An 11,919-nucleotide genomic window follows, 5' to 3' on the forward strand; every position below is an offset into this window, starting at 1 on the left:
CAAAGAAACACAGCAGCACAAGGCTAAGGTGATCTAAGAGTTGGCCGCATACTCAGTTCTGGAACATTTAGGTTTGAAGATCCCAGTTTTGGGAAGGGGGGAACAACCAATTTCTGGCCTTTTCTGTTTTCACATGCTCGTGGTCAATGTGTGACAGCCTCTACTGCTTCTGCTCCATCACACAGCATGTCCAGGGATGCCAGCTCTGGGGCCATGGGTGTCTCATAGGGGTCACAAATTCAAATGGCCAGAGGGGCTGAGTAGGCAATGCAAATGTGTGATCAGTTCACGTGGGGATGGCTGGGCTGGACAGCATGTGCCCTTCTGAGTGGGCCACCCCTGCCCAGCTGTAGACAGGTTGCCTTATGGGGACACAGTCCTAGCAATACCTAATCTCCCAGAAGCCAGAAATCTAAATTTTTATATATCTTAATTTTTAAATGTTGGCAACTGACCAAACCAAACACAGCTGCAGGCCACGTCTGGCCCACAGGCCTCCCAGTTTGAGCTTCTGATTTGGAGGCTGAGTAGAAAGTGCTGCCAGGCCCCGCAAACACCCCCAAACATTTTCGAGGCCCTGGGGGAAGAAAGGTCTCATGAACCTGACTGGAGTACAGGCCTAGGAAAGGCGGCAGTTGGTGACATTCCCACTTCCTACTCTGCTGAAGAGCAGACAACAGAGAAAACCAGAGGGTCTTTCTATCGGAAGCAAGCATGGCCTTCAAAGAGCCCCAGAAAAGAGTCAAAGATGAGATCACTCAGGTGGCTCAAGAAGGGAAAAAGATTTATTAGCCCATTTCCAGGACCGAGACCCGAGGGCAGTGGCTGGGTTTAGCGTTCTCACATTCAGAGGGAAGAAAAGGCAGTAGTGAAAGCCGCCTGACTGCCTTCACTCATTCTGCTCCACACAGCTCTGTGCTCACAAAGACCGTCCACTCCTCCTGCAGGGAGGACACAGGGCCCAGGATGCCGACCTAGGAGGGTGTGAATGGCTTGGCTGTACTCTTGGCCTCTATAGGCAGAGCTTGGGCTGGGGACGCAGGGCATCAGCCATTCTGTTCACAGGAGCAAAATTGGGTCTAGAAGGAACAGGCTGTGGGGGCTTCTGCACCAACCCCAGCACGGGCTGCTCCCACTCCTTGATGCTTCCAGGTGATTTTAACTTTATTTATAACCAAGACGAAAATCCAAGCAGCATTAATTTAGGGGAACAACAACAAAAAAAAGGTTAAAAAAAAACCACGGAGGGGTAGGACAAGGAGTTGGTGAGCATCCAGAGGAGGAGGAGGAGGAGGAGGAGGAGGAAGTAGGAAGAGCCAATATTCCACTGGGTGCCGAATGAACTTCTGCGTCTCTGGCCGGGGAGCCCCTTCCTGCTCCTCGGCTGGCGACCAGACAGCAGAGGGGACACTGCAGTATCTTTAGGATGAGCCCTGGAGCCCTGACTGGCCACCGACTTGGGGACTGCATGAATTTACCCCAATCAACCTCCCACATTCGCCATCACCCGTGTGAAGCTTTTAACTCTCTTGTCCAAAGTCCTCTGAGAATTTCTTCACTTTCAGGAGGTCATCTGCATTCACAGTAGGCCGGGTGGTGGCCAAAGACCGGAGCATGTCCGACTGCAAAGACAAGAGCGTGTGGCTGAGGAGCAGCCGGGCTCCAGGGCCTCAGCCTCCCAGCGTCGCAGACCCCTGCAGTCCAGAGTGGGAAGAGGCCTGCTTTCGAGGCCAGCCGCAGCCGCAAACGCAGAATGCCTGTGGTGGCCTGGTTTCTGCCTGGATGCCTTCTGTGACAGGGACGCTCTTCCCCCCTGAGGCAGCTCATGGCATTTGCAGACGGGCCTATCTCTGGTCTGAGAGAATCTAAGCTCCCTTCATCTCTTAGCCCCAGTGGGAAGCTCTTTCTAACTGCACGCCCACCACACCAGCCACAAAAGCAGACACCTGCCACACAGAATGAGCAAGTCCATCTGCAAGACTCAGATGAGGAGAGGTGAAGACCAGTCAGGTGAGAGGTGCCTGTGCCACTGCCTCAGGTCAAGCAGGGTGAAGTACGTTTACTGGTCCCTTCTGTGTACAAAGCAAGCCAAACCCACAGAATGAGGCAGTCACAATAGCCCAGGACAGAGAAGGGAAGAAGCTTATTTTTATTCTTGGACTCAAGCCCCCAATTCTCTGGGCTCTGTGCGGTCCCCTCTCCCAGCTGGCCACTTACCATGCAAACCACAGGCTCTAAGAGTTTGTCACCAGGGACATCCATCCAAGTCATCTCTATGGCCCCTGGGTCCCCTGGCGAGCATGGGGTCAGGAGGTCGTCGATCATAACGCTGGGGTTGGTGCGGGAAGGACCACAGACCTGAAACCAAACAGGAGTTTGACTGGCTAGAGGGGAAGGGGCAGGCCACCTCAGATTTCTGAGTCCTGAAGAAAAGGTAACGGTAGGATGTGAATGAATGCCTGGGTTCCTAGGTCACAGTCGGAGGAGGGATGGGCTCTTTCAAAACTCTCGGGCTGAGTCGTCAAGTGACTCAAAGTCTGATTTCAGAGGTTCATGACTAGCATGCTATTCCAACCAGTTTTCTAGAATCTTAATTTGTGGTACAAAATGCCTTAATAGCTCCTCTTTCTCATTAACTCATATCTCACCATGAATGCAGTGACATCAAAAATGGTTTTCCAATCGAAATCTGCCCCATTGGCAACACTCTCCCAAACATCTGAAGGCTCATCCCCTCACCTCCTTCAACTCTTGACCCCAGTGTCACCCAGTGTGGCCTATTTTTTAAGAGTGCAACCTGCCCATCCCCCTCCAAACCTGGGAAATGCCAGGCCTCCCTTTCTCTGCTCTATCTTCGCCCTCCCCACCCTCTGTTTGTTGCCTGTCTCCCCCAGAGAGAGGAGGGCAGGGGTTTCTGTCTGCCGTGGTTGGTCATGACTGCCGTCCCATCATCTAGAACGAGGCCAAGCACATAGTAGGACCCTCGGCAGACACCCAACAGAGGTCTGCTGGGTGAATGAAGTTCCTCCTCACAGTGTGTGATTTCGTACCCACCCCTTTGCAGACACTGACAGCCCGCACTGACTGCGGGAGTAGCAGAGGGGACAGCAGGTGCCACAGCACCCTGTCCTCTAAGTTCACACAATCTGAGGTGTCATCCTCAAGCAAGGAGAACTACAGGGAAGGGGAGAGTAGGTACGATCTCAGCCCCTGGAGCCAGAGGGCTCACAGTGCACTTGCCCTTGGTTCTCGAGGAGACCTAAGAGGCTGTGACCTGCGCAGCCAGGGAGCTGGCAAAGCAAGCTGATATCCCTTTTCCTCTGATGCTTCCTAAGCAGTTCCTCGCGGGCCCACTCACCTTCTTGAAGTGTGTTGCTGACTGTACTTTTCGAACGGGCTGCATGAGGGAGTCCCGCACGATGATGCTGATGTCTGCACCTGAGTAGCCTTCTGTCTTTCGGGCCAGCTCGTGGATATTGGCTTCCGTGAGGTTGTGGGGCGTGCTACCCAGATGCAACCGGAACATCTGGGCACGGGCGGCCTCCTCCGGCAACGGGATGTAAATCCGCTTTTCAAACCTAGAGAGCCAAGCACGAGGCTGGACTTGAGAGCGGATGGCGGAATGGTCTTAATGAAGAGGCACAGGGGGGCCCTCCAGAAACTGGCTTCACTCAGGGCTCTGCTCACTGTGCAGACACAGAGAAGCCTCCAGAGAAATGGAGTCAGGCTGCACCCCCGGCTGCCAGCAGCGGGTCAACCATGGCTGGAGCAAGACCTCAGCCCCTGGCTCCTACTGGGAAGACTCACCTCCTTCTAATGGCCGAATCCAACACCCATGGGATATTTGTGGCACCGAGAACCAAAGTCCCATCGTTGTTATTCCCCACCCCTGTGGAGAAAGGGGGACAGACATGGATTCAGAACACTTGGAAGGATCAGTCAAGGCCGGCGGGAAGGACCTCAGGGGCTTTATGTTCTGAACTAGAGCCGTCCCTGTGCCACCTCTCGCCTTGGCCTGCTGGCCTTGGGAAGGGTGGAGAGGTGGTGGGCGAAGGCCTGAGACAGAGAGCTGAGGACCGCTTCCCTCCACCCTAAGGACAACCGAATCCAGCCGCAGATACATAATGAGACCCTGGCTGACTGTAGGTGGACCAAGAAACAGGAGGAAGCCCAGCACAGCACACACCCTGCATCTGGACCAGGAACTCCGTTTTGATCCTTCGGGCAGCCTCGCTCTCATTTTCGTTGCGGGATCCACAGAGGGAATCCACCTCATCGATGAAGATGATGGACGGCTTGTGCTGCCTGGCCAGCTCAAACAGGTTCTTGACCAGCCTATAGGGTGAGAAATGCACTTGGGACCTGGACACCTGCACACATGCCCAGCGAGGGTTCCAGTCACCACTTCTCTCCTCTCGCCCTTCCCACGGGGAGGTCGAGGCCACAGTCATGCTTGGATTTCAGAAGAACTGGTGGTAATAAATCCTCTGGCAGCACTGTACCAAGAGGAAAAGCAAGCCTTGGCGTCAGCTTCAATCCTGGCAGCCCCATTCATTAGCTCTGGACTTAGGACAAGTCACTTCCCTTCCTCTCAGCCTGTTTCATCATCTGCAAAATGGGAGCCGGTGTGGGGAATGAATTAATAATATAAAGTCCCCAACAGATGACACTCACCTGACACCCAATTATTGTGAATGCCGTTCCCTTCCCTCCGAGAGTCCTCCTCTCTCCCAAGTTCCCTTCCACTTTCAGCTGTGTTGGTCAGAGCAGTGCCCCACCCAATGAGCTAGCAAGATACCCCTCTGCTGGCTACTTCTCCCTGAAATCCAACAGGAGCTCCTCTGGGAGGTGACTCCAGGGGCAAGGAAGCTGAGCCACCAGCAGCTGCCGGGGCTGCCAGCAGAGCAGGGCCTGGCGGCAGACTTACTTCTCACTCTCCCCCAACCACTTAGACATCAAGTCTGAGGAGGACACAGAGAAGAAGGTGGAGTTGTTGGCCTCTGTTGCCACCGCTTTTGCCAGGTAGGATTTCCCTGTGCCAGGGGGTCCAAAGAGCAGTATCCCTCGCCAAGGGGTACGCTTGCCTGCAAGAAAGAATAAACTGAGGCTTCCTCCTGATTGGGGAAGGGGAACAGAAAAAAGCAGAGGGGCCTTTGTCACTGTAAATACAGTCAGAAAAGAAAAGTTTCCCAAGATAACTGACTCTAAGAGCAAAGGCATAAAGGGAACTAAATTACCTGCCGACAGCTCGGTCCTAGCCCTGGCTCATGACCCCAGTGACTTTGCAAAGTGACATGGGCTGGCTGGCACTGGGTCCTGATGCCCACCCACTGGGACAGTAAAGTCAAAGTTCTAGTCATAAAGGTTCTGACACCAGAGAGAAGCCAAGGGTTAGCTGACTGCAGGGGGCAGGGCCGTTCCTGACTGGGACACACAGGACAGCCAGGCCTTGCCTGCTAAGGACAAAGGGAGTCCAGTCACCACCTGCTCCAGGACACCTTCAGAGTGGGCGCACCGAGCTGGTTCCCTCAGAAGCCTGATGTTTTTACATCGACGCCTACAGTGGCTCAACGCTTACCTGTGAACAAGTGTGGGAATTTAATTGGCAAAATGACAGCTTCTTTGAGGGCCTCCTTGGCCCCCTCCAGCCCAGCCACATCGTTCCACCGAATGTTGGGCTTCTCCATCACGACAGCACCTGCGGAGGGAGGCAAAGCCGTCGACCTGGAGCCCAGCCCCACGTCCCCCTCCCATTGCCACGGGGCTCGAGCCTCTTACCCATAAGTTGTTCTTGCAGCTTCTTTTTCTCTGGATTATCCCCTTCGCTGTCACTATCACTGCTGGGAAAGGCAAAAGAAGACGACAGGCTGGAGCAAGAGTCCGTTGGCAGGAAGTTCTCAGAGCGAGGCCGGGCTCTGGCTGCTAGCACGGTGGTAAAGGGATGCTTTCCCTGCTCAACAGGGGTGACAGACCCACAGACAAGGACCCGAGGACATTTGGGGCCCACAGTGGATCCTCTAGGAAACTCTCACACCCCATCCTCGTTTCTTCATTAGCGGAATAAGAATAGAGGTGTGTGCCCTCTCTAGAGGCGGGAAAGGGACATGTGCTTTGGCTGGACTTCAAGAGCAGCCGGGCAAGCCATTGGAGTTGTCACTGGCCTCTCACATGGACCCAAACCCAGGCAGCAAGTGGCTCTGACTCGGAGAAGAGGTTAGTCTTTTTAAGTCTAAAGGGAAGCATCTGGACAAGGAACAAGTCCCTGTGCTGACCCCAGGGCCAGTTCCTGTCTGGCTGTAAGTGATTTGCTGTCCTCACCACCCTGGCAGCCCTCCTGGAGATGTCAGGTCTCCTGCCCCCTCCTCGGTGTGTCTCTCACTCCAGGGAATCCTCCCCACTCAGGAGCAGAGCCTCTCACCTCTGGTGAGGCAGCGGACACAATACCCACCGCTCTCCTACTCCATGACCTTCCTGCCCAGGGCCCTCCCCCCGCCTCAGGATACCACTGGCCTTTGTGTTCAGCTAACGGGCATCTCCATGGTGGGTGAACCACAGACGTGAGGAGAGAAACTGGATGGAACACTGGCTTTGGAGTCAGAAACAGAGGCCCTGGGTGTGGGTCTAGACTCCATCAAGTACCAGCTCTGTGACCTTGGCAATCTTTGAAGCCCTGAGTCTGGTGCATTGCCTGTCAGGTGAAGATGACAACTATAGTGACAACAGCAGGTGACATTTATTTAGTCCTAATTGCATGTCAAGCTCTATTCTCAGGGCTTCACCCCATCATCTCATTTGCTCCTTAGAGCAACACTCGGAGGGAGGTCCCATTATCTTCTCCCTCCTACAGATGAGGAGCCTGGAGGTACAGGGGGGTCATGGCATTTGCCCAAGGTCACACAGTGAGGAAGTGGCAAAGCTGGGTATACCCGAGGAGTCTGGCTAAAGAGTCCAAGGCTCATAACCTCCACGATGGCCCCCCATCCCAGCTCCAATGAGGTAACCAATGAGGTAATGTACATGGACGTATTCTAGAAAGTGCTTGATGAAAGTGCATGGGCATTATCACGTTTGTCAGTGGGATTCTCCAAAAGAAAGGTGCTGTACAAGCCCAAGGCAGCATCAGCACCAAGCACGACAGTGACACAGGAAAGGGGCACCCGCTCGTGGGGGCCCGGGTCCCGGATGGGTCCTCCACTCTTCCACACTCACCCCTTGCTCTCACTCTGATTCTCTTTGACTGGCTTCTTGCCGTGCTTCTCTTTGTTCCGTAAATAATCCTTCAGCTTCTCTGCCCGGTCTAGGTACTGCATGCACTTGGCTCGAATGCTCTCCTTGGCCTTGTCGCTGTGTGCCTCATCTGCAAAAGGGGAACCAGACAGGGGCTCTGTGAGCCCCCGGCGCCTGTCCTTGTACAGCGGCTCGGCACTGGGCAGGGCCCCATGTGGGACTCACATTTGATAGCGTGTAGGAAATACTCCACGGCATGCTGGTACAGCCGGAGTGCCTCTTCATAATTCTTGGCTTTATCCTCTTCTGTGGCTTTGGTCACCAAGTCAATGGCTTTCTGGAAAGGTAAAGCAAATAGCTCAGAGTTTCCCAAGAGATCCAGAAAGCCCCTGGGTTCCCAGGCAGAAGGAATACATTGATGAGAAAGATTGCCAGGCCTGGGACTTTGTCAGTCGGCCTACTTTTCCAACATGAACTAGAAAGGCCTTTAAAGAAAGCTTTAATAGACAGCCATCCCTCTTCACAATACACTCAATACAGTGAAAAGCGACCTCCTTCTCAGTCCTGACCCTGAATTTCAGCAAATGGAAGCCTGGTCAAGCAGCTCAGGTTAGGACTCACAGGGAAAGATTCCTTTCTATTCCATGCCTCAAGGTAAAAAGAAATGGACCTGGACTCAGAGCCTAGAACAGGGGAAACAGCAGAACCTATTGGTATCTGTGTTGCTCAGCATGGAGGCCAGAAACAGCACTTGACCTCAAGGGCCAGAGAAGACCCAGTCAGCTAGGAAAGTCCATCAACTTGAGTTTTATGAGATGGACTTAAAGGGATCTCTGCTTCCTTCTATTGGCCCAGCCTGCTTCTCTAAGCTGAAAAGAGAAGACGGTTTTCTTCAAGTTGATCGCTAGGGAAGAGATGCTTAGACACGTGTGTCAATACACCAGTATCTCCAGTACATATATCCCAGAGGTATATTATGTGCTGCCAACTGAGGGGAACAGTCCTCTGGAATCTTCTAAGAACTCTGAGAGTGTCTCTGTGCGTCTCATAAATCCTATAGGCTTGTGCTCTAGACTGAACTTAGGGCATACTGTATCTTTCAGGCATCTGCCCCACACCTACATATCCAGTTTTGGAAACCAGCTTCACCAACCCAGGAAGTATTACCAGAATTATCCTCCTCAAGCTGATACAGCACTAGACACCAGGTGGGCGGATCCCACTGTATACACACAGTTCCGTCCACAGCAAACAACAAACCTCCTGACCAGCTCTTGGCAGGGCCCAGGCATTTGTGCAGCCCTTCCCCATCTGAAAATAAGAAGTCTCAGAAAGACACAGATAGCTCTACAAAACTTAACAGACGGGTAGGTTAGGCCAGGTTGATGTTAACTCACCAGGTTGAAGAGATGAGGAAAGATGAAAGAATGCTGACTACTATTTTCAAGCTTCAGCGCTCTCCACTACCTACAAGTAGAGAATGGCTAGGAGCCCTGAACCTTCTGGGCTGGTCATCAGCTTAAACACAAGCTTCACTGTCTACTCTCTATGCCACGATGGCCCTTCAGATAAGACATGAAAGGGGGGTTCCTTTCCCCAATGGCTTCTCTTCTCCAGAACAAACACTCCCAATTCCTTGGACTTTGTCACTCCGTTCACCTTCTTGGTTAGTCTCTGAGAACCCCTTAGTTCTGCAGTGGTGTTGCCATTTCTGGGGATGGGGGAATAGAAGGGACAGGGGAATAGTGGCACTAAGTTATTTGTGGGCTGGCACACGGGGTAGGTCTGTCCTTTTGAAAGGGGGGGCTCAGAACAATACTCCAGGTGGCAGAGCCCCCAGGTGGCAGAGCAGGCCCATGCCCTCCCTCCTTCTTGATGCTCTTTAATTAATGCACCTAAGAGTACATTAGATTTTTTTAGCAACCATATACAGCTTTTCACGTATAAGATGCCTCAGTAGCAATTTAGGGGAACAGTTTTGCATAACAGGAGGGTAAGGTGACGAAACTAACAGCCCTGCCACATTTCTAGTAACAAGTACTGCAAAGGACAAGGATGAAAGAAAAGGGTTACGAAGATGTAACAGAGGAGCTGGCAAACTTTCTGCATACAGTAAATATTTTAGATTTTCCTGGCCATACAACCTCTGTAGCAATGACTCAACTCTGTCTTGGTAGCCCAAAAACTGCCATAGATAATATATAAATGAATGAGCAGGGATGTGTTCCAATAAAACTTTATTTATAGACACTGAAATATGACTTTCATGTATCATGAAATATCCTTCAGCCTTTTTAAAAATGTGAAAACCTACAACATCATGTTACATGAAAGAAGCCAGTCACAAAGGACTACATATTGTATAATTTCCATTTATATAAAATGCCCAGAACAGGCAAATCCATGGGGACAAAAGTAGATTAGTGGTTGTCAGGGGCTGGGAGGGATAGAGTGGTTGGGGGAGTGACAGCTACCGGGTGCAGGATTTCCTTTTGGGATGATGAAAACGTTCTAAAAGTGATTGGGTGATGGTTGCACAACTCTGTGAATATACTAAAGGCATTGAATCAAACACTTTAAATGGGTGAATTGTATGGCACACGAGTTAGATCTTAATAAAGCTGTTTCTTCAAAAAAAAAAGTGAAAACAAACTTTTAGCTCACAGGCCATACAAAAACTGTCTAGGCAGGTGGGACCTGCAGGTGGAAGTTTACTCACTGTTCCCACTTCTTTCTCCACCTGAAGTGACTAACCATCCCTCTTCTACCTCCAGGTATCTGAATGCTACCCATCCTTTGATAATACCGTCAAATGCCTCTTCTTCCATGAAGTCTTGCCTCACTCCTGCAAGCACTGTATCTGTCATCACTTACTGAGCACTTACTATGCAGTTGGCACCGTATTAAGGATGCTTTACCTGAATTAATCTAGAGCCACTGTCACAACAACCCTACAGGGTATTACCCCATTTTACTGACAAGACACCGGAGAGTCCAGGATCGTGTAACTCGCCCAAGGTCACATGCTAGTGAGTGGCAGAGCCGAGATTCAAACCCAGGTCTGAGGCCTGAGTATGTTTATGTTTTCCGGCCCAGCAAGACTGGCCGCACCTGGAGAACGGGTCAGTCATGCATCCAGGTGGCGCCACCCCAGCACCACCCTACACGATCTAGGGAATGAAAGGAGGGTCGTTGGCCGTTGGCCGAGAAGAGGAAATCGCAGACCAGGGAAGGAGCGGGGGTTTGTTGGGAGGCAGGAGGGGGGAGAGCGAGCAGCCGGACCGCGGGCCCGAGCTTCCCGGACGGTGCCTGTGAAACCGGGATGAGGCTGAGCCCCACGGCGGTACCACGGCGCCAGCAGCACATAGCGGCCGGGGACTCCGCCCGGCCAAGGAGTCCGGGCGTTCTGGATGGGAGGCGGCCCTCGGCTCCGAGCGGGTGAACACAGAAACGGGCGGAGGCGGCGACAGGGCGGCTGGGCGAGGGATGCGAGACTGGTGCTTCGAGGAGGCCCTCCGCCCGCCCGGCTGCCGGCCCGCAGGCCCAGCCGCGCCTCCTTCGGCCTCCTCAAGCCAGCCGGGCCGCGCCGAGTACCTGGAGGGTTGACGTTGTCATTTCATCTCCTGGGTCCGACTCACACCTCGCGGTGCTGTTTGCGGCGTCGGTCCGGTCCCGGAAAGCCGAGGTGCTGGGTCCGGCACAAGGAGCCCGGCGGGTCCGCGCTGGACGCGGGGAGGATGGGCGCTGGCAGCCGGAGCCGAGTCTGAGGACGAGCGAGGAGTGCGGCCCAGAGCGGTCGGGCCCGAGCAGCGCGCCTGCCCCCCGGCGGCCACGGACCGCACTGCAGGCACCGCTCTCCGCGGCCACAGGGCAGCTTGGGCGAGACTGGGGTAGGGGGTGTGTCGGGGTGGGACGGAGGCGGGGCCGGGAGCCCGGCGAGGTTGGGGTGAGGGCGGGGCAGGACGAGGGGGCGGGGTCAGGGGCAGGGCGGGTGCGTAGAATCTTCAAGTCATAGACCCCACTTCGAATAAAACAGCACCTATAGGGTAGTTTTACTGGCATAGTAAACCTAAGTTCCAAGAGCTTTAAGTTCCTGATGTTTAATACGATATACTAATAATTAGTATCTACCTTTTCTGGCTTTGGGAGGAATGAATGAGCTAGCTACACAGTCCCTGGTTACTTATTATGATTCCCGTGGCTCTATCTAAAGGTAGTTTTTGTTGGTGGTGCTTTTTGTTGTTGTTGTTGTTAATATTAACCCTTCTACTACTTTTCTCTTTAGGAAAGTGGTTTCCTTAAACCTCCACAGCTGGGGGCTTTACCCCACTGAACTTCGGTATAGCAGATTGTTCACATTCGTTCGCTTGATAATATTTAGTCAATATACACTATGTGCCAAGTTCTGCGCTAGTTTCTGGGGATACAGCAATGACCGAAACAGCTCTAGGGGTGCCTGCAGTCTGAGCAGAAAGATGATGTTCATCAGGAAAAATGAAGTCATAAGCATGTTGAGGCATGTGTGTGAAGGTCCATGTGCTATGTGAGCTTTTCACAGGCAACCTGCCGAAGATAAGGGGTCAGGAAAGGCTCCTATTTAAGTGGAGGTTTGAGGCAGGTGAGGAAGAGCATTCTGGGTTGATGAGACAGCCTGTGCAAAGGCCCTGAGGCCCTGAGGAGGCCACTGGTAGA

At 52.9% G+C, this 11,919-nt stretch overlaps 1 protein-coding gene across 2 annotated transcripts; it reads right to left on the reverse strand.

The window, feature by feature from the left end:
- Positions 1-767: 767 nt before the first annotated feature.
- VPS4A (vacuolar protein sorting 4 homolog A) lies at positions 768-11,036 on the reverse strand. 2 transcript variants are annotated; one of them, XM_019756862.3, is made up of 11 exons: positions 10,822-11,036; positions 7,453-7,564; positions 7,210-7,357; positions 5,779-5,837; positions 5,579-5,698; positions 4,928-5,084; positions 4,187-4,335; positions 3,808-3,889; positions 3,359-3,578; positions 2,218-2,358; positions 768-1,622 (listed from the first exon to the last, which is right to left on the reverse strand). In XM_019756862.3, the coding sequence occupies exons 1-11, from the start codon at positions 10,840-10,842 to the stop codon at positions 1,521-1,523; spliced, it is 1,311 nt and encodes a 436-aa protein (XP_019612421.1). In that variant the 5' UTR covers positions 10,843-11,036; the 3' UTR covers positions 768-1,520. The 2 variants fall into 2 exon arrangements, with proteins under 2 accessions (XP_019612421.1, XP_019612416.1); XM_019756857.3 differs by having other exon boundaries at positions 5,779-5,840; positions 10,822-11,033.
- Positions 11,037-11,919: the final 883 nt, after the last annotated feature.

This window comes from Rhinolophus sinicus, chromosome 8 (genome assembly GCF_057876585.1).
Source record: "Rhinolophus sinicus isolate RSI-liver-muscle chromosome 8, RSI-T2T, whole genome shotgun sequence".
NCBI classification, from domain to species: Eukaryota; Metazoa; Chordata; class Mammalia; order Chiroptera; family Rhinolophidae; genus Rhinolophus; species Rhinolophus sinicus.